The sequence below is a fragment of the Moschus berezovskii genome, chromosome 22, assembly GCF_049115385.1.
Source record: "Moschus berezovskii isolate FMDL1 chromosome 22, NW_MosBer_1.0, whole genome shotgun sequence".
Lineage (NCBI taxonomy): Eukaryota > Metazoa > Chordata > Mammalia > Artiodactyla > Moschidae > Moschus > Moschus berezovskii.
Window position 1 is genome coordinate 974,203 of NC_142481.1, and position 21,575 is coordinate 995,777.

Genomic DNA, 21,575 nt, shown 5'->3' on the forward strand with positions numbered 1-21,575 from the left:
CCTCCCCCAGCGGTTTCGCTTTTGGGGCTAGGGGTGGGGGTTCCCTTGCTTGAGGCCTTGGCATACATTACCCAGGAAACCTTGCGCTAAGGCTACGGTCATCCAATGAACGTGCAGAAGCGGGGCGTTCCCTGGAGACCGACATCCGCTAGTGGGACTTCTGGTGTATTCCCCGCGGACATTTTGATTGCTGTAGAGTCTGTGGCCGGTCAGAAGTCCCGGTGTCTGGTGTTGGGAGCGAAGTAAAGGGCCAAGAAGGAAGAGAAGGCTCTGTGTTCGAACAGTAGCGGGTCTTAGGGTCTGGCACATCGCCGGCTTCGGGGAATAACCCGGCGGAATCCAAATGAGTCCTTGGAGTGTCTCTTCTGCTGCGCTGAGGGAACCAGCTGAGGTAAAGGCCGCGTGCTCCGGCTTCTTCCCTGGCCGATTCCCGACCCGAATATGAACTCCCCGAGTGAGAGGCTGCTGGTCCAGGGCAGTGAGGCCTTCAGGAGTGGTGTCCCTATTTCTGATGACCAGTGTTGTGAGGTGTGAGTGAGACTTGGAGATACAACTGAAGCGGGGAACCTGGAGCCCGTCCTGTTTCTGTGGGTGACAAGGTTTGAGGCCATGCTGCACCTGGAGTGGCAGATGAGAGTTGGTACTTTTTTCTTAGGGCCTTGGCCGTGGTGGAGAGTTTTGAGCACCGGAAGGACAGGGTCTGGATCAGGCTTTTAAACATTCTCTGAAACCCGTTGACTGGAAGAACAGAGTGTAGGGGGAGATAAGGACTTTGAGGCGGAGCGAAGTCGTGGGTTTTCCTTGGGCACAGCTGTGAAAAGGGGTATCGATGGGGACAGTGTCACAGTGAGACGTTAGCCAGTCACCTGGCTGTGGTACGGCCAGAGGGCCAGGGAACGCCTGAGCCGTTGATCACCTCCAGGGTCACTTTCCTCCTTGGGCCAGTTTCACAGATTGCTAGGGCTGCAGAAGCAATTTTGGTAAATGCTTCCCAGCCCCTCACTTTTTCTAAACACCCCCCACCCCCACATTCTCTGCATTTGAGGTGCATTTAAGGGGCTTTTCATCTGCTATTCTGCCACTCTTGTTTGGGGACTTTGGGGAACCATATTCTCTGGGTCATGAGATCAGACTGGGTTCTCTGGAGACGGTGTGGAAGTTTCTTCTTGAATTGGTACCAGTACATGGAAGGGCTTTTAGGTGCGTCTGAGCTGGTTTAGGTCAATGAAGGTCTCATTGTTTTCTGGTGTGGGTGAACAACAGGAAAGAGCAGGATGTCAGCTTCAAATGATTGCCTGTGTTTTCTGAAGGTTCAGGTCAAAGGAGGAAGGTTCTTGCACCCAGGTCTTCGGAGGCTCGATCTGACTGGGCCGGGGGGTGGGGGGGATGTGTGGGAAGATGGATGGTGGGTTTTCAAGAATGAGACTGTTGATGGTTTTATTTGTCCCTGTTATACCAGGGTAGTGTGACCTTTGAGGATGTGGCCGTGTACTTCTCCTGGGAGGAATGGTGTCTTCTTGATGAGGTTCAGATACACCTGTACCTTGATGTCATGCTGGAGAACTTTGCACTTGTATGCATGCTGGGTAAGGCCTGCACACTCACCTTCCTCCTCTGAGCTGGGGTCTGCCTTTCTCCTTTTTCCCAGGGACAGCTCTGTCCTTGTGACAACTGGACAGTGGACTCTGTTTTCAATTTATTTCTTTGTCTTCTTCTTCCTTGGGTATTAGTTGCGGCAGGAGGTATCTTTGTTGTTGCAAGGGGGTTCTTTCCTTGAGGCGTGCAGTCTTCTCTCTAACTGTGGCATGTACAGACTCCAGAGCTCTCGGGCTTACTTGCCCTTCACTGTGGGAGCTAGTTCCCAGACCAGGAATTCAACCCATGTCCCCTGCATTGCAAGACGGATTCTGAACCACTGGACCACCAGGGGAGTCCCCACTACTTTCTTGCTAAATTGTTTGGTTATGTGTTGAGATTATTATGGCAAGGCCAGAGTACATCCCAACACTGGTAACTCCAAAGTTGCTGCTAAGGATTCAAGGTCAGTAGTCTTTTGTTGTTTTTAAGTTTATTGCCATATTGTGTTCAATACAATATTTAATTTTGTGTTAATTTCTCCTGTACAGGGAAGTGACTCAGTTATACATATATATATATATATTCTTTTTCTTTTCCCTTATGGTATATCACAAGATATTGACTACAGTTCCCTGTGCTATAGAGTAGGACCTTGTGCTTTATCCATCCTGTATGTACTAGTTTGCATTTGTTAATCTCAAACTCCCAATACTTCCCTCACCTACCTACCTCTCACTTGGCAATCACAAGTCTGTTCTCTATGTCTGTAAGTCTGTTTCCTAGATGTGTTCATTTATGTAGTATTTTAGATTCCACATATAAATGATATCATACGGGATTTTTGTTTTTACTTCTTACTCATTTCACTTTTAGAATGATAATGTCTAGGTCCATGCATGATGCTGCAAATGGCATTATTTAATTTTTTATGGCTCAGTAATATTCCATTATGTATATGTACCACATTTTAATCCATTTATCTTAGGTTATTTCCATGTCTTACCTTAGGTTATTTCCATGTCTTGGCTAATGCGAATAGGGCTGCTATGAACATTTGGGTGAATGTATCTTTTCAAATTATAGTTTGTACTGGGTATATTGTACCAGAAGTGGAATTGCTGGATCATATGACAACTAGTTTGTTTTTTGAGGAACCTCCATACATTTTTCCATAATGGCTGTGTTAATTTACATTCCTACAAACAGTGTAAGAGACTTCCCTTTTCTCCACACCATCATCAACACTTGTTAATTGTAAACTTTTTAATTTTGGCCATTCTGACAGTTTTTCGGTGGTACCTAATTGTAGTTTTGATTTGCATTTCACTGATAATTAGCAATGATCCAGCGTCATTTCATGTGTGTATTGGCCATCTGTGTGTATTCTTTGGACAAAAGTCTGTTTAGGTCTTCTGCTCTTTTTCCCAGTGCATTGGTTGTTTTTTTTTTTGTTATTGAGTTGTATTGCTGTTTATATATTTTGGAAATTAAGCCCTGTCAATTGTGTCATTTCCAGATATTTTCTTCCAGTTAGTATGTTCTCTTCATTTTGTTTTTGGTCTCCTTTGTTGTGCAAATAAATGCTTGTAAGTTTGATTCGGTCCCATTTGTTTATTTTTGCCTTTATTTCTGTTTCCTTGGGAGACTTTCAGGGTTAGTAGTTTTGCTGTCCAACTGATAGATCCCTCCTTGCTTGCCCTCTCTTTGTCTGGGTATCTGTTTAAATGCATGGTGTGTATGTTTTTCTCCATTCCTGTACCTGACATGTTTTTGTTGCTGACTGTACAACAGACTGTTGTCACTGACGTGGTCAGTACTGAAACAGACCTTGAGACATTTATGCAAAACTTTTTCAAGGTTCTGATTTCTCTATATCTGCACTGGCATTTGCTATTTTGTGTAACTTTTCAATTTTTTTTCAACTCCTTTTTCCATTTCTTAATCAGGTTTTTTTTTTTGGTTGTTGTAGACTACTATTCTACAACATATATTCTTTCTGGTATACATGTTTTTGAAATGTTTTCTCCTGATTTCTTCTGTGATGTTTATAGTGTCTGTTAATGTACAAGTTTTTCAGTGTTTTTGTTTTTGCTCCAGCTTTCTTGAGGTACAGTTGACACATTATGTAATATAAGTTGGGCTTTCCTGGTGGCTCAGTGGTAAAGTGGAGAAGGAAATGGCAACCCACTCCAGTATTCTTGCCTGGAGAATCCCACGGACAAAGGAACCTGGTGGGCTACAGTCCATGGGGTCGCAAAGAGTCACACGACTGAGCGACTAAAACACACCAACACACACACAATGGTAAAGAATCCACCTGCAATGCAGGAGCCACAGGAGACATACACCTGAGTCAGAAGGAACCCCTGGAGGAGGGCATCGCAACCCAATCTAGTATTCTTTCCTGGAGAATTTCATGGACAGAGGAGCCTGGCGGGCTACAGTCCATAGGGTAACACGGAGTCAGACATTACTGAAGCAACTTGGCACACAGGCACATGATACAAGTTAACATATAAAATGGAAATTGTTCATTGCTTTGAAGCCCATTTTGACTATTTTTTCTTTTGTTGATTTTGCCTTTATTGTCATAGGCAAGGAATCATGGCTGAATCTAACATTTTGAAAGTTTTCCCTTTTTTTCCCCCACCTCAGAATTTTGTAATTTTAGCGACCTCATGAACTGTCACCTGCCAGGCTCCTCTGTCCATGGAATTCTCCAGAACAGACTGGAGAGGGTAGCCAGCTGTTCCCTTCTCTAGGGGACCTTCCCAACCCAGGAATCGAACCCAGGTCTTACCGACTGAGCCACCAGGGAAGCCCAAGAATACTGGAAAGGGTAGTCTATCCCTTCTCCAGGGGATCCTCCCGACCCAGGAGTCAAACTGGGGTCTCCTACATTACGGGCAGATTCTTTACCAACTGAGCTACCAGGAAACCCCATATGGTATTAAGTAAGACACTAATTTCATTCTTTTACATGTGGGTATCCAGTTTTAACAACTCTGTTTGTTGAAAAGAAAGTGAAAGTGAAGTCGCTTAGTCGTGTCCAACTCTTTGCGACCCCATGGACTGTAGCCTACCAGGCTTCTCTGTCCATGGGATTTTCCAGACAAGAATACTGGAGTGGGTTTCCATTTCCTTCTCCAGGAGATCTTCCCAACCCAGGGAATGAACCCGGGTCTCCCTCATTGTAGGCAGAGACTTTACTGTCTGAGCCACCAGGGAAGTACCTAACAACCTATTTGTTGAAAAGACTCTCCTCATTGAATGGTATTGGTCTTGTCAGTAATTATTGGAGCACACGTTATGAAGTCTCTGTTCTGTTTCGCTGGAGTGTATATCTGTCTTTATGTTATTAGCATGCTGTAGTTATTGTAATAATATACATCTTACATACCATTCCTTAATCCCACTTGGTCATGATGTATAATTCTTTTTATGTAGTTTTTGAGTCAATTCAGTGATACTTTGTATTTTTGCATCTGTGTTCGTGAGAGATATTGGTGTATACTTTATTCTTCGTGTCTTTGGTTTGGTGTTAATGTTGGCCTCACAGAATTAGTTAGGAGCAGTCCTTTTATTTCTGTCTTCTGAAAGCCGTTGTAGAGAATTGTGTATCTTCCTGAAGTGTTTGTCATATTTCACCAGTTAACCAATCTGGGCCAATTGCATTCTGTTTTGGAAGGTTATTCCTTATTGAGTCAGCTACTTTAACAGATGTACACCTATTTAGAATATAGATACTTTTGTGGGTTTTGGTAGACTGTATTTTTCAAGAAACTGTCCATTTCATTTAGGTTATCACATTTATGATCTTGGAGATTCCCATTTATTTCATTATTATCCTTTAATGTCCATTTTAAGGAACCAGCCTTGACTTTGTTGGTTTTTCTTTGTCGATTTTTTAAGTTATTTCTTTTCTTCTTCCTTTGGATTTAATTTTCTCCTTTTCTAGTTTCCTAAGATGATTGCTATTAGATCTTTCTTCTTTTCTAATACAGTGCATTCAGTGCTATATATTGCCCTAAAACACTGCCTTCACTACATACACATATTTCAAGAAGTATTGTGTTTATTTCGAAATACTTAAAAATTAATCTTGATATTTCTTCTTTGACCCATGTTTTATTTGGATTATTTTCTCAGTATTGTGTGATTTTCCAGCTATCTTTTTGTTATTGGTTCTAGTATAATTTCACCATGCTCTGAGAACAGACATTGTATGATTTCTGTTGTTTGAAATTTGCTGGGGTGTGTTTTCTGGCTCGTGATATGCTCTGTCTTGTGAATGTTTCATGTCAGATTAAGACTATTCTGCTGTTAGATGGGGAGAAGGCAATGAATGGCAAGCCACTCCAGTACTCTTGCCTAGAAAATCCCATGGATGGAGCAGCCTGGTAGGCTGCGGTCCGTGGGGGTCACTAAGGGTCGGACACGACTGAGTGACTTCACTTTCACTTTTCACTTTCACACATTGGAGAAGGAAATGGCAACCCACTCCAGTGTTCTTGCTTGGAGAATCCCAGGGACAGGGGAGCCTGGTGGGCTTGCATCTATGGGGTCACACAGAGTCGGACACGACTGAAGTGACTTAGCAGCAGCAGCAGCAGCAGCAGCTGTTAGATGGAGTAGACTAGTAGTCTATAAAAGTCCATAGTGAAGTGAAGTGCAAGTCGCTCAGTCATGTCTGACTCTTTGTGATCCCAGGCTCCTTTGTCCATGGGGCAGATTCTTTACCAACTGAGCTACCAGGGAAGCCCATATGGTATTAAGTAAGACACTAATTTCATTCTTGTACATGTGGGTATCCAGTTTTAACAACTCTATTTGTTGGAAAGAAAGTAAAAGTGAAGTCGCTCAGTCGTGTCCGATTCTTTGCGACCCCATGGACCGTAGCCTACCAGACTTCTCTGTCCATGGGATTTTCCAGGCCAGAACATTGGAGTGGGTAGCCTTTCCCTTCTCCAGGGGATCTTCCCAACCCAGGGATCGAACTCAGGTCTCCCGCATTGCAGGCAGATTCTTTACCAACTGAGCCACAGGGTAAGCCCATAGAAGTTCATATATCCTGTCAATTGATGATTTGGGGAGGTTGACTCCTTTGTCACTGTGTCATTTTCTTTATTCATGATAGCCTTGCTTAGGTGAAATTTGGTTGGCTATTTGTTTATTTTGCTGGGTCTTTATTGATGTGCATACTTCTCTCTAGTTGTGGAAAGTGGAGTTACTCTCTAGTTGAGGTGCTTGGGCTTCTCACTCTGGTGGCATTTCTTGTTGAGGAGCACAGGCTTTAGAACATTTGGGCTTCAGTAGTTGCAGCTCCTGGGATCTAGAGCACAGGCTCACTAGTTGTGACTCACAGGCTTAGTTGCTTCACCCCAAGTGGCAGCTTCCCAGACCAAGGATTGAACCCAAGTCTTCTGCATTGGCAGGCGGAATCTTTACCCCTGAGCCACCAGGGAAGCCCTGCCCTTGTTCTTTGTTCATTTGTTAGTCTATCACTCTTTCTGTGGTGTTAATTGAGCATTTTGTATGATTTTATTTTCTCACCTTTATTAGCTTATCAGCCCTATTTGCTTCTTTTTTTTTAATTTAGTTATGCTAAAATTTGTATTATGTGTTTAGAAATGATTTAAGATTCCTCCCATATAATGCTATATGGCTTCATGGGTAGTTTATATATATACACACACATGTATATTATCCCCCCGCTCTGTCAGTCTTGCGGGATCTTAGTTCCCTGACCAGGCATTGAACCTGGGTCCCTGGCAGTGAAAGCCCTGAAACGCCGGAATTCCTACCTCATAATTTTAAAATATCCTTACTGAAGTTCTGTGGTTACCTAGTGGATAGGACTCTGGACTTTTCACTGCTGTGGACCAGTTCAAACAAGCTAGTATCTGTTAGAGCTGAGAAGACATTTCTCCAAATAAGACATGCAGATGATAACCTTGTACATAAAAAAAGCTCAATGCCATTAATGGCTGGGAAAATGCAATATTAAAATAGCATTGAGATACCACCTCACACCTGTTATAATGTCTGTTAGGAAAAGACAAGAAATAATGCTGAGGAAGATGTGAAGTAAGGGGACATCTTGTGCACACTTGGGGTGAGTGTACATTGTTGCAGACACTGTAGAATAGAGCATGGAGAATCCCTGCAATATTAAATAAGGAACTACAGTATGATCCAGCAATTCCAGCTCTGTGTATTTATCCAGAGGAAGTGAAATCATCCTATCAAAAAGATACCTGTACCCCATGTTTATTGTGGCATTATTTTACCCTATCCAAGAGATGGAAATGAAGACAGTTTGCAACCACATAGAAAGACCTTGAGGGCATTATGCTGAGTGAAATAGGTCAGAGAAAGACAAATACAGTTCTTCCTGTTTCCTCAGAGCTTTGGTCCCAGCATAAGTGCTTATACTGATATCTGCGGATGCGCAAATTCTGTAGTCACACCACTGATTCTGAAATTTTCACACTTGTAGATTCATCTAACTACAGATCATGTAATGCCATGTAAATTTACTGAAAAACAGCCATGTGCGAGAGGACCCAATCTTTCATAATCCATGTTGTTCTGTGTTTATCTGTAGTATGTGATTATACATATACAATAAATCTTTAAAACAACAATAACACCAAACTCTGATATAGACAAAGGATTAGTGATTGCCAGAGTGAGGGAAGTAGGGCAGGTGAAATGTCTGAAGGGTGTTGGAAGTTATAGACTTATAGTTTTAAGGTGAATAAATCCTGAGGATGTAATATACAGCATAGTGGTTGTAGTTAACTAGATTGCAGTTAGGACTTGTATCAGATAGGACTTGTATCATTTGTAACCCATGTTGTTATTCAACTGGGAATGGGAGTCCTTTGAGCTTCACAGGATGGACATGACTCTGGTCTCAGCAAAACAGCTTGAAGATTCTCTGACCAAGATGAATGGCAAGTGGGGAAGGGCTTGATACCAGGTCTGTGTTCAAGTCATACCAGGAAGATATGACTTCCATCCTTTGACTACTGTTGTAGTGCCATAGCCAGTGCCTACAAATGACTTCTCTCGTCTTTCTCTATTCCTGACATTCTGCCAACTTGTAGTTTCTGCTACTTCCCATTTTTAGTCTGACTCTAGCCTGGGTTTCATTGCTTCTCTCCTCTATAAACCACTTATCTCATGTGGGGTTCACACTTGTTTTCCTTGTGGTACTTATTGACAAAAATTTTTATGTCCTTAAACATGCATGTATGCTTTACTGTTTCTTGAACACTAGCCACTTGTTGCAGCCAGATTTTCTGGGGCACTCGTGTTCAGTATACTTTTGCACAGTGTCCCCAGCCACTGGCAGATAGGTTTTGGTAAAAGCCATTAACAGAGGAGTGAATTGTAGAGCACGCCTTTCACCTTGGGTCCCATCCAGTCCTTATGTCCTGTGCCTGATGAGAACAGCTGCTTTCTCAATTTGACTCCAACTTCATGTCCTGAACATGATTGTATGGACTGTTTCTTTCATGTGGCAGAGGTACAATTGTGATGGTGTCATTCCCTTCAAGAAAGTTAACCAGAACTTCACCATCACTTGTTTGTTTTCAGGTTCTTATCATGGAGTCCAGGATGAAGAGATACCTTCTGAACAGAGTGAATGTGCAGAAGGAGTGTCACAAATTAGGACCCCAAGGACCATTTTGTCCCCTGAAAAGGCCCAGCCCTGTAAGATATGTGTCCCAGTCTTGAGAGACAGTTTGCATTTGGCTGAAGAGGAAGGAACAGATAGGACACAGAAAGCCTACTCATGTAGGGCATGTGGGAAAGAATTTTGTTTTCCTGTAAACATTCAACAGCACCAGAAGCAATACATTAGAAAGAAACCCTTTCAGTATGATATGGTGAGATCCTCATTTTTTAAAAGCTGCACAATCCATGCAACAGGGAATCTCTCTACCAACATGGAGATTGGGAATGACTTCAAGGCCAACATGGTAGTTCAGCCACAGGCCACTAATACCAGGAAGAAACTGAACAACAGTAAGGAGTGTGAAGCTATTTTTCACAGTGACAGAAGCTATCAGAACTGGGGAGAGGGCATGATGGCCTCCAGCCACACAGACATAGTTGTTCAGGATGAGAGAATTCTCACTACTGAAGGGTCTTGTGAGTCCAGCAAAGTTAGGAATGCCGGCACCCAAAGAAATAGTGTTACTCAGCACCAGAAGGTTCACACTGGAGAAAGGTCTTTTTAATGCAGCCATTGTGGAAAATGTTTTACCCACAAGTCCGGTTTTCTTGCACAGCAGAGATATAACTGTGGAGGAATGTTTTATGATTGTACTGAATGTGAGAAATCCTTTAGCCAAAGGAAATACCTCATTGCCATAGAAAACTCCACACTGGAGAAAAGCCTTTTGAGTGCAAGGAATGTGATAAATCTTTTACCCAAAAGGGCAACTTAATTGAACATCAGAGAGTTCACACTGGAGAAAAGCCTTATCAGTGCAACCAATGTGGAAAGTTTCTTGTCAGCAGATCTAGTTTGTCTGTGCATCAGAGAGTTCATAGTGGGGAAAGGCCTTATAAATGCAGTGAATGTGGGAAATCTTTTATTACTAGGTCTGCCCTCTATTCTCATCTGAAAGTTCACACTGGAGAAAGACCTTTTGAGTGCAGTGAATATGGGAACAACTCAGTGCCCATATGAATGCCTATATGAATCTGTCCATGGGATCTGTAAAATCTCTCAAACTGAGGGATTATAGTAGAAACTGGGTAAGTTCTCTCCAATGCAGTTTTCTCTTTCTGAATACCCAGCTTCCCTTCTGCTTGAGTTGAATGGTATAAATGTGTTTTACACAAAAGAAAATGGGCAGAAATGACTGTGAAGTTGCGTCGGAACATGGTTAGGTCTGAAAATTAAAACTAAAACAGGAGAAAAGCGTATAAATGTTACTGAATTTTTCCACATACATCAGCGCCTTCACATGAGAATGAAAACCTGAAGAACTGAAAAGAGTGGCAAGGTTTGTTTTATACATTTAGACCAAAAAAAATTAACTGTTTTAAAAATGAAAAAAACTAGGGGTTTTGGCTGCTTCTGCTGCTAAGTCGCTTCAGTCGTGTCCAACTCTGTGCGACCCCATAGATGGCAGCCCACTAGGCTCCTGGTCCCTGGGATTCTCCAGGCAAGAATACTAAAATGGGTTGACATTTCCTTCTCCAATGCATGAAAGTGAAAAGTGAAAGTGAAGTCGTTCAGTCGTGCCCGACTTAACGACCCCATGAACTGCAGCCTACCAGGCTCTTCCATCCATGGGATTTTCCAGGCAAGAGTACCGGAGTGGGTTGCCATTGCCTTCTCCTATAGGTAGTAAATTGGTTAAAAAGTAACAAGGTATGTTAATACAGTTTTCTCCGCTGTGAATTCTCTGTCTCTAGTGATTAGAATGTACCCACTGGTACAGAAAAGGACCTTTCACCTGGGAGATTTATCTACTTTCAGGGAAGCAAGATGTGGGGGTGATGGGAGGTAGGAATGGGGGGAAGTCAGAGTGAGCTTCCCTAATTCAATGGGTTTTTCACCTCTTTGAGTTTGAGTTATCCAGTATGCCAAGGGGCCAATTTTTGAGGTACTGTGTCCTGAATTCAACAAGGTCAACAAGAAAAAGCGTTAGGAATACACACACGCCCACAATACACACACCTACCCAGGCAGTACCCAGCCTGTCCCCCTGTGAGTTGATACTTCCAGGGAAGTGCAGCGATCCCACCAGTTACATTATAAGAGGTTGTGACGCCCTCTACTCTCTTACAAGTGATTTTCTTTCTTTCCCCTCTATATTTTGGCCCTGATGTGGGATCTTAATCCCCTCACCAGGGATTGAACCTATGCCCTCTGCAGTGGAAATGTGGAGTCTTAACCACTGGACAGCCAGGGAAGTCCCCCAGGTGATTTTCATCTGTTCCTTTATGTAACTGTTGACTGTTGGTCTCCAACAGCTCTTTACCTCCTTGGGTTTCCCCACTTCTTAGGGTTGCTTTTCCAGACACCCCTGAATTGGAGAAGACCTGGGCAGGGGGTTGGGGGTCATTGTGGGCCTCTTGGTTCCTGTCTGGGCTTTTCAGGTAGACCAGAGCCCAGGGATGTAGGGGGAACCCCACAAGGGTTAGTCCACTGAAACTCTTCCTGCTCCCCTCTTCCACATGGAGCTTGATGAGGACTTTTCCTCCCTGCCCCCCCTCCCCTCTCAGAGGGGACGATGAGAAAGGAGGTAAGCCAGGTGGGGTACAGAGTGGGGAATGGGGCCGCCGCAGACTCCCAGAGACATCTGGAGTTGGTGGTGCCCCAGGAGGGTTATTTAGGAAGGACCCCTAGACTGAGAACCCTCTCCCATCCCATAGGCGGTATCCCCCACCCTCACTCAGGCTGTGGAGTAGTGACTGGATCCTAGACACAAAATTCAGAGTGTTTGCCCTAAGCTGAGCCCTGCCTTTTCACCACTGTGGCCCTGGCTCCTGCCCAGGTGTGCACCCCCAGGTCACAACCTTGAGTAACCCGCTCCAATTGGGTCCAGAGGCTGCACCAAGAAGAGCAAGAAAGAAAAGGAGCTTTGCCCACTTTCGAGGAACTCAGTTCTCTCTGGGACTCCCCCACCTCCAGAGTCCCAGTGTGGGGAGCCAGCCTCAGGGCTGTGCCCTCTGCACTGTAGCCAGCACATCCTCTGGAAGGTCCCCCAAGACAGGAAGCCACCCAATCAGGTGGCCCTGATCTAATCTTCCTGGATTCCTGGGGACACCATGGCCTTGAACCATGCCCCTCTCCCACCTCTCCTCACCTTTAGGCGCTTGATCTCTGTCCTGAGGCAGAGACAGCTTGGAGGAGGACAGAAAGGGGCCTGACTTGCACAGAGAGTTCCCTGGGGACCTGCAGGCAGTTTCTCTGCCCTGGAGGACCCTGCAGGGACCGAGGTGCCAGTGGTGGCCCAGAGCCAGACTGTGTGGTGCATACAGACAAGGGGCAATAAAGCCGGCCCTAAAGGAAGAAGGCAGCTTGATAAATGAAGGTACATAGATGTCTTACACACACACACGTATCTGTATACCAAGTATGACTTTACTTTTATGAAACAAAAATAAACTTGTATCTGAATATATATGTCTAGTTGAGGGTTGCAGCCATGTGCAGAAAGTAAAACATACCATGCTGCAGGAACCCTCCTGTTCTGTTGGTGGGAATGTAAAATTGGTATAACCATTATGAGGAAGAGCATGGGGGTTCTTTAAAGAACTGTGTTTACAACTACCCTATGATCCACTAACCCCACTCCTCAGCATATATTACAGAGAAAACCATAATTTGAAAAGATACTTGCACCCCATTCCCATTGTTCATTACAGAGCTATTTACAATAGCCAGGACATGGGAGCAACCTAAATGTCCATCGACAGAAGAGTGGATAAAGAACGTGGTATACATATAATGGGATATTACTCAGCCATTAAAAATAATGAAATAATGCCATTGGCAGCATTATGCGTTGTCATATTGAGTGAAGTAGGTCAGAGAAAGACAAGTATATGATACCAATTATATGTGAGGCCTTGGTACAGATGAACTTATTTACAAAGCAGAAATGGAGTCGTGATGTAGAAAACACGTTTATGGTTACCCGGATGGGAAGCAGGGGAGAAATTGGGAGATTGGGATTTACATATACACAGTATTAAATGTAAAATAGATAGCTAGTAAGAGCTCACTGTATAGCACAGGGAACTTTATTCAGTATTCTATAATAACCTATATGAAAATATTAAAAAAGTGGATATATGTATAACTTATAAGTCAACTATACTCCAATAAAAATTTAAAAACAAGAAAAAATATACCGTGGTGCAAGCTTTGTGTTTTTCTTTTTAAGATTTATTAATTTTTTTGGCTGGTCATTGTTGTTCACATGGTCTTTCTCTAGGAGAAGAGCAGGGTCCACCCTTCATTGCAGTGCGAGGGCTTCTCATGGTAGCTCTCTTGTTGCCAAGCACAGGCTGTAGGGCTCAAGGGCTTCAGTCTGTAGAGTGTGGGCATGTAGCATCTTCTCAGATCAGGGATCAATGGGTGTTCCATGTATTGCAAGGTGGATTCTTAACCACTGGGCCATCAGGAATGCCCCAAACTTTGTTTTTGTACCTGAGACTTTTCACTTTCTTTTTCACAAGTTTATATACTGAGGTACACTTTTATTAACAGTCACCATTTTCATATTTCATTCATTTGAAGTTGCAGTGTATATTGAAGAATAGGGCTTCCCTGGTGACTCAGACTGTAAAGAATCTGCCTACCAATGGAGGAGACCCGGGTTTGATCCCTGGGTTGGGAAGATCTCCTGGAGAAGGGAGTGACAACTCACTCCAGTAATCTTTCCTGGAAAATTCCATGGACAGAGGAGCCTGGCGGGCTACAATCCATAGGGTTGCAAAGAGTCAGACACGACTGAAGCAACTGAGTCCACAAACAGATTGAAAAACCTTACAGTTGCCCAGCTTCAAGACCAAAGAGCCCAGAGACAACAGTGGTTTAATGGACAGGGATCTTACCCAAAGCAAGGTCCTGAAGAGATACACCTAACATGGTCCACAGACAGCAGGTAGGATGTGTCAGTAGTCTCTCTCTCTCTTTTTTTTTTTTACTGGGCATGAGAGGGAGATTACCTGCTTTAGGGGGGATTGACCTGAGGTTGACTCATTGGTTCTCACGGAAACCAGCAGAAGAGCACACCACTCCCATCCTCTTTGACATACTGTCAGTGTCACTAACTGGGGCTAGAGCAAGAAGATAGAGTTTGTACTATGCGTTTACAATTAATGGATGTCCAATTCCATATAACACTATGGCTTCCTGGGTAGTTTGCATATTTGGCTGTGCTGGTTCATAGTTGCAGCACCTGGAATCTTCAATCTTCATTGCAGCTTGCAGGATCTTTAGTTTGCGGCATGTCGTATCTAGTTCCCCAAGCAGGGATCGAACCCAGGCTCACTATGTAGGGAGTGTAGAATCTTAGCCAGTGGGTCACCAGGGAAGTCCCTGAATACCTTATTTTCTTAATAATTTTGTTTTCATTTTTATTTTTTATTTCTTGGGTACACTGGCTCTTCATTGCTTTGCATAGGGTTTCTTTAGTTGTGGTGAGTGGGAGCTCCTCTTCCTTGCAGTGTGTGTGCTTTTCATTGCTATGGATTATCTTGTTGCAAAGCATAGGCTCTGTGCACGTGGGCTCAGTAGTTGGGGCTCACAGGCTCTAGAGCTCACGCTTGGTAGTTGTAGTGCATGGGCTTAGTTGCTCCCTGGCAACAATCTTTTAAACACCAGCTACCTGTTGTAATCAAATTTTCTGGAGCCTGGGTGTACAGTATACTTCTGAACAGTCACAGGTCACCAGCAGATGTGGTCCTGGTAAAAGCCATTGACAGAGGAGTGATTTGTAGACATGCCTTTCGCCTTGGGTTACATCTAGTCTTTGTGTCCTGGACATGGTGAGAAGAGCTGCTTCCTCAGTTTGACTCCAACTTCATATCCTGAACACAATTCTATGGACTGCTTCTTTCATGTATCATGTACAGTGTGTGTCATTCCCTTCAATAAAGTCAACAAGAACTTCACCATCACTTCTGTGTTTTCAGGTTTTTGGTGTGGAACCCAGGATGGAGAGACACCTTCTGAACAGAGTGAATCTGCAGAAGGAGTGTCACAGATTAGCACTCCCAGGGCAGGTTCATCTCCTGAGAGTGTCCAGCCCTGTAAGATATGTACCCCAGTTTTGAGAGACATTTCACATTTGACTGAAGAGCAAAGAAATATTAATAATAGTGGACAGAAAGCATACACATGTGGGGCATGTGGGAAACAATTCTTTTTCACTGCAAACATTCAACAGCACCAGATACAGCACATTGGACAGAAATCCTTCCAATTTGGTATGAGGAGCCCCACATTTTTGAAGAGCTGCATGATGCATGCAAGAGAAAATCTCTCTCCCAACATGGAGATAGCAAACAACTTTGTGGCCAGCATGGAACTTCAGCAACAGGACACTAGTACCAGGGAGAAACAAAGCAACAGTAAGGAGTGTGAAGCTGTTTTTCACAGTGGAAAAAGTCATCAGAGCTGGAAAGAAGGCAAGATAGTTTCCAGCCACATAGACATACTTGTTGAGGATGAGGGAGTCCTCACTAGTGAAGGGTTTTGTGAGTTCAGCAAACATAGGAAAGCCAGCACCCAAAAAATTAACCTTATTCAACACCAGAAAGTTCACACTGAGGAAAGGCCTTATGAATGTAGCCAATGTGGAAAATTTTTTAGCCACAGATTCCGTTTCCTTGCCCATCAGAGAGTTCACTGTGTAGCAAGGCTTTATGACTGCAGTGAATGTGGGAAATCCTTTAGCCGAAGGAAGAATCTGACTGCCCATAGGAAAATTCACAGTGGCGAAAACGCTTATGAATGCAAGCAATGTAATAAATCTTTCACCCAAAAGTTCAACTTAATTGAACATCAGAGAGTTCACACTGGAGAAAAACCTTATCAATGCAGCCAATGTGGAAAATTTTTTGCCCATAAATCCAGTTGCCTTGCACATCAAAGAGTTCACACTGGAGAAAGGCCTTATGAGTGCAGTGAATGTGGGAAATCTCTTACTAATAGGTCATCCCTCTCTTATCATCTGAGACTTCACACTGGAGAAAAGCCTTATGAGTGCAATGAATGTGGGAAATGTTTTACTACTAGATCTATGCTTTGTAATCATCAGAGAGTACACAGTGGAGAAAGACCTTTTGAGTGCAGCGAATGTGGAAAATTCTTTAGTCGAAACGAACAACTCAGTGACCATAAGAATGTTCACACTGGAGAAAAGCCTTATGAGTGCAATAAATGTGAGAAATCTTTTATTAGTAGCTCCAGTCTTCGACATCATCGGAGAGTTCACACTGGAGAAAGACCTTATGAATGCAATAAATGTTGGAAATCTTTTACTGGTAGCTCCAGCCTTCGTTATCATCGGAGAGTTCACACTGGAGAAAGGCCTTACAAGTGCAGTGAATGTGGGAAATCTTTTGCTGCTAGGACTGGGCTCCAGTATCATGAGAGAGTTCACAGTGGAGAAAGGCCTTATGAGTGCAGTGAATGTGGGAAATCTTTTACTGGTAGCTCCAGCCTTCGTCATCATGAGAGAGTTCACAGTGGAGAAAGGCCTTATGAATGCTGTCAATGTGGGAAATTATTTTCTGGTATTTCCAGCCTTCTTTATCATTGGAGAGTTCACAGTGGAGAAAAACCTTATGAGTGCAGTGAATGTGGGAAATCTTTTATTGATAAGTCAAGCCGTCGTCGCCATCAGAGAATTCACAGTGGAGAAAGAAGGCCTCTTTGAGTGCAGCGAATTTGGGGAATCATTTACTCAAATACAGCTTCTCCATATCCATAGGAAAATTCACATTGCAGAAAAACTTTATGAGAGCTAGGATTGTGATAAGTCTTATCCAAAGGTGCCACTTGAGTAAATATCAGAGAGTTCACATGGGAGAAAGGGCCTTATGAATATAGCAAATGTGGACAGCAGTGATGTCGGAGGAGTTTGAGGTGGTAACGGTGGGAAAAACTGATGTAGTTACTGTGCATCAAATGGAGCCTCTCTTTTGTGGAAACTGAGACAAAGAAAGTATGCATCATTTGCTTGTGATCTCCCAGCAATGAACGGGGATCTGGGATTCAGTGTCAGGTTGCCTGGTTCAGGGTTTGAAGAGTCTGGTCACTTCACTCCTTACCCCCTGCCCCACCCTCAGGTTTGGGGACTAAAGAACACCTTGATTATCCTGATATTTCTTCCCTCCTTAATCATCCTGCCCCTTGAGTCCTGCTCATACCCCAGCCCCATACTGATGGACAGGAGTATCTTTTTTTCTGGCATCCAACATTGATGCCTTTCATGTGAATGACATTTATCTACCCAACAAAACTAATGCTGTGATTCTATTATTATTTGCTGTTTGTGAAAGAAGGGGTGTCCAGCTTAGAGAGGCAGAGGAACTTCCACAAGAGCTCACTACTGCCAGACCTTTCATGAGAGCAGTTCCTCTACACTGCACATGTGAACTGGCGTCTCTTCTGTCCAGCAGAGCAGGGCCTACCGTGACACCTTTATTTCCACCAAGGCCCCCCAGTGCACATTTGCTTCCTATAAACACTCCTGTTTGGGAAGTTCTTCACTGGGACAGCAACACTAAGGCAGGCACTCTGGACTGGGTCATTGGTGTCACCCCAGACTTGGCACTGCCTTCACCGCCATATGCAGTGATTGGTTTCAGATATCCTGTTCATCTTTTCATATACTCACATTAGGTGTCCGTGTTGCCCTGTTATGCAGTTGACTCACTCACTGTTCTGGGAATTGTGAGGGACTCTGAGAGACTAATTGTGGCCCTCACATGGCCTGGTGCACAAGGCTCTTCATAATCCCTTTACTCCTTGCCTCACTGCTTTCTACCACCACTTCCTGAAAAATGTAAGTCACCAGCTAATGATTGTTAATCAACAAGAACCTACCCACCTCTCTTTGGGACCTACACTTGAGCAACCTAGCTTAAAAACTACGACTGAATGCATGCAGACACCTCCAATGAAGACTGTAAAACCCACTGTGAAACCATTTTAATTGCATTTGTTTCAGGATTCTTGATTTGAGTTTTGTTTCTTTTTCATGTGTCTATTTTTTTTTTAACTTGTGTATCTTGTTTGGATGAATTTCTATTTGTATATTTTGTCTTCCTTTATTTTGTTAGATTTGGGTATTTTTTTTTCTTGACAAGTAGATCAGCCAAACATCAAACACATCTGTGAGATTTCACCCATTCACCAATGGTGACCAAAGTCAGTGACGTCTTTTCTCAGTGTAATTGTAATCTGGAATACTGAAATACTCTATTTTTTTCTCAATTTTATACTTTGCATAGTGCAATGACCATATACGTTATACATATTTGGGATAAATCTGAATTATTAACATATGCTACCTCAGTCTTAAGTCCAGACTTTCAGTTACATAGTAGATTAGCCTCTGGTTTGTAGTGCCTGCCAATATCTGTGGTGTAAATATTCCCACCATAGCCAAAGTCAAGTTGCCAACATAATGTCACTGGAATTGGGAAACATTGTCAATAGCCCACCATTGTCTTCTTTATGTACCATTACAGGTGTGGTAGCCACAGATAATTTTAAGAATGTAGTTCATAAACCACAGCAGAATGATTATAAAAAGAAAAGTTTTGTATATTTGATTTAAAAATGGTGTCATGGATGTGGAGTTGACTTACAATAAATGGCATCACCGACTCTGTGGACGTGAGTTTGAGTGAAGTCCGGGAGTTGGTGATGGACAGGGAGGCCTGGCGTGCTGTGATTCATGGGATCGCGGAGAGTCGGACACGACTCAGCGACTGAACTGAACTGAACTGAAAGTGTACAAAATTTTTTGTGTAATATATAATTCTAGATATGTGATTAAATAACTTCTTAGAATACATTTTTCATTAAAATTTTTTTTTGGCTGTAGTTGCTCTTTTTTGCTGCTTAAGGCTATTTTTAGTTGTGGCACAGAGAGCAGACTCTAGTTGCAGTGCTTGTGCTTCTCCTTTTGGAGGCTTCTCTTGTGGAGCACAGGCTCTAGGCACGTGGGCTTCAGGAGTTGCTGCAAATAGGCTCAGTAGTTGCATCCCTCTGGCTCTAGAGCGCTGCTGGATCAGTAGTTGTGCAAGGGCTTAGTTTCGTCCCAGACCAGGGATGGAACCTGTGTCTCTTGCAGTGCAAAGAGGTTTGGTAACCACAGGAAGAGCCTTTTCTAGAGGAACGTTTCCCTCTTGTGCAATGCTTCAGGCCTGTGCAAATCTCTCCACACTGCCAGTGAGGGTTCTTATTTTGGTCCCTGACCAAAATGCCTTTAACTCTCCATTTCAGAAGAAATGGGATAATGTTTAGTTGTTTCCTGCCACCAGTGGATTTACACGTAGGTTGGCTTCAAGGCATCTGAGGTCATGTCCAAAGTCCTCAATAAGTAACGTTAGATTCTTAAGTGCTCTTCATACGCCTCGTCCCCGTGGGTCCTCGCCCCCTTAAGAAGGCTGGAGCCCCTCCCCAGCACTACGGTCGTTTCCCAGTGCTTCTGGGGGTGCTGCTTAGCTTTTACGCAGTTGCTTCTTGTGTGGGGCATCCTTCCTTGAGACTTTTGCAGTTCGTTTCCCAGAAGAATTTCTGATCAAGGGCAGAGATGTTCACCCACTGAAAATCGAGTCAGGGGGCTTTTCCCTCACTGCGAACTTCCTAGAGAGGGACTTCCGGTTTCTAAGTGGCAGCCGTTTTGGTTACGGTGAGGTTTGTGGAGCTGGTCAGAAGGTCTGGTTTGTGGTATTGGGAGCGGGCTTACGGGACAAGAGGCGCAAGAGGAGGCTCTGTGCTCCCCGAACCTGGGCGGTTCTGGGGGTCGGGGACACCGCCGCCTGCAGGGAGTTTCCGTGCAAAGTGGGACCTGGTAGCTCGACCGTCACCGCCTCACTCCGCCCAGAAGTTAACGATGGCGGCGCCTGCGCTGAGGGACCCGTCGCCTCAGGTGAGTGAGGAGGCATGCTCCAGGGTCTTCCCCTGCCTGTTTCCACAGAGAGTTAAGAACGCCAGGGGTGAGAGGAGCCTGTCCACGTCACTCTACCCCCAGACTCTTGGTTCACTGAGATCTTCAGGGGTCGTTTCTCTTTTTTCCACATGAGTGAGGCTTAGAGATGCAACTGAAGCAGAACCATTCAGGGAACCGGAGTCCAGCTTGTTTCTGAGAGGAAGAAAGCTTGAGGCCAGGCCGCACCTGGAGTGGTGGATGAGAGGTTGTACCTTCCTTCTTTTGGCGCTGGGAGCAGTGGAGGGTTTGAGCACAGGATGGACATCACCTGAATTAGGCTTTTAAAAACACTCCATGGCAGAAGCCAGCAGGATATTGTAAAGCAATTATCCTCCCATTAAAAGTAAATTTAAAAAGTACTCCTGAGCCTGTTGAGTGGAAGCACAGACTTCAGGGTGATGAGGTCACTGAGACAGAGGAAGTTGTGACTCTTCCAAAGTCACTACTGGTAAGAAATAGATAGCACTGGGAACAGAGGCACAGAGGAGTGGTTTGCCAGTCCGCCCGAGGTTACCTGGCTTCTGGTACCGGGCAGAGGTCCAGTTGTGAGAAGTACTGAGCTGTCCTCAGGGAAAAGGAGAGGAGCCTGGCTCAGAGGATAGGGGTGGGCGGGCAGCCCTTACCCAGCGTGTGGAAAAGTGCGTGAGGCTCTGACACACTGCCATGGTCACTGCCCTCCATAGCCTGCCTTTTCTTACACATTACAGAGGCTGAAGAAACACTTTGGGCAAGTGGAGGTTGTTCCAGGCCCTCACTTATTCTCACGCTCATGCACACATTCTCTGTATTTGAGGAGGGTCTTGGGGCTCTTCACCTGCCATTCTCCCAGCCCTTTGTTTTTGGGACCCAGGAGAACCCCATACTCAGGGACCTGAGTGCAGGTCAGGTTCCTATAAGGGGGTTCCCATTTCCTTCCACCAGTGGTCCTGGATCCCATACCAGTATGTGGATGTTCTGTGAGGTGAGGACTAGCTGGTTTAGGTAAGTGCAGGTCTCCTTCCTTTTCAGTGGGAATCAAGAGCAGGGGAGAGCAGGATTTAGGCTTGAAATGACTGCCTGTGTATCTTGGAAGCAATGGGAGGTTCACATAAAAAAACAGAGGCTTTCCCAAAAGACATAGGCTGGCTGAGCAGATGAAAACATGTGCATGTATGCACTTCCACTTAACCCCAGCACTCTGCTTCAGTTCAGTTCAGTTCAGTCGCTCAGTCGTGTCCAGCTCTTTGCAACCCTGTGGACTGCAGCATGCCAGGCCTCCCTGTTCATCACCAATTGCCGGAGTTT

The 21,575-nt window shown here is 44.2% G+C and overlaps 1 protein-coding gene and 1 pseudogene across 1 annotated transcript; both read left to right on the forward strand.

The window, feature by feature from the left end:
• The first annotated feature begins 9 nt into the window (after positions 1–9).
• LOC129546285 (uncharacterized) lies at positions 10–18,331 on the forward strand. Its single transcript, XM_055411154.2, has 3 exons — positions 10–391; positions 1,460–1,586; positions 15,256–18,331. Exons 1-3 carry the CDS (start codon positions 344–346, stop codon positions 17,001–17,003), a joined length of 1,923 nt encoding a protein of 640 aa, XP_055267129.2. The 5' UTR covers positions 10–343; the 3' UTR covers positions 17,004–18,331.
• Positions 6,111–10,285, forward strand: LOC148774243 (zinc finger protein 211-like; annotated as a pseudogene).
• Positions 18,332–21,575: the final 3,244 nt, after the last annotated feature.

Excerpts from the sequence above, each read along its gene's own strand:
- LOC129546285 (XM_055411154.2), top strand. The coding sequence starts at position 344 with ATGAGTCCTTGGAGTGTCTCTTCTGCTGCGCTGAGGGAACCAGCTGAG. Across the intron at positions 392-1,459 it reads CGCTGAGGGAACCAGCTGAG|GGTAGTGTGACCTTTGAGGA; the intron begins GTAAAGGCCGCG and ends CTGTTATACCAG. Across the intron at positions 1,587-15,255 it reads TGCACTTGTATGCATGCTGG|GTTTTTGGTGTGGAACCCAG; the intron begins GTAAGGCCTGCA and ends CTGTGTTTTCAG.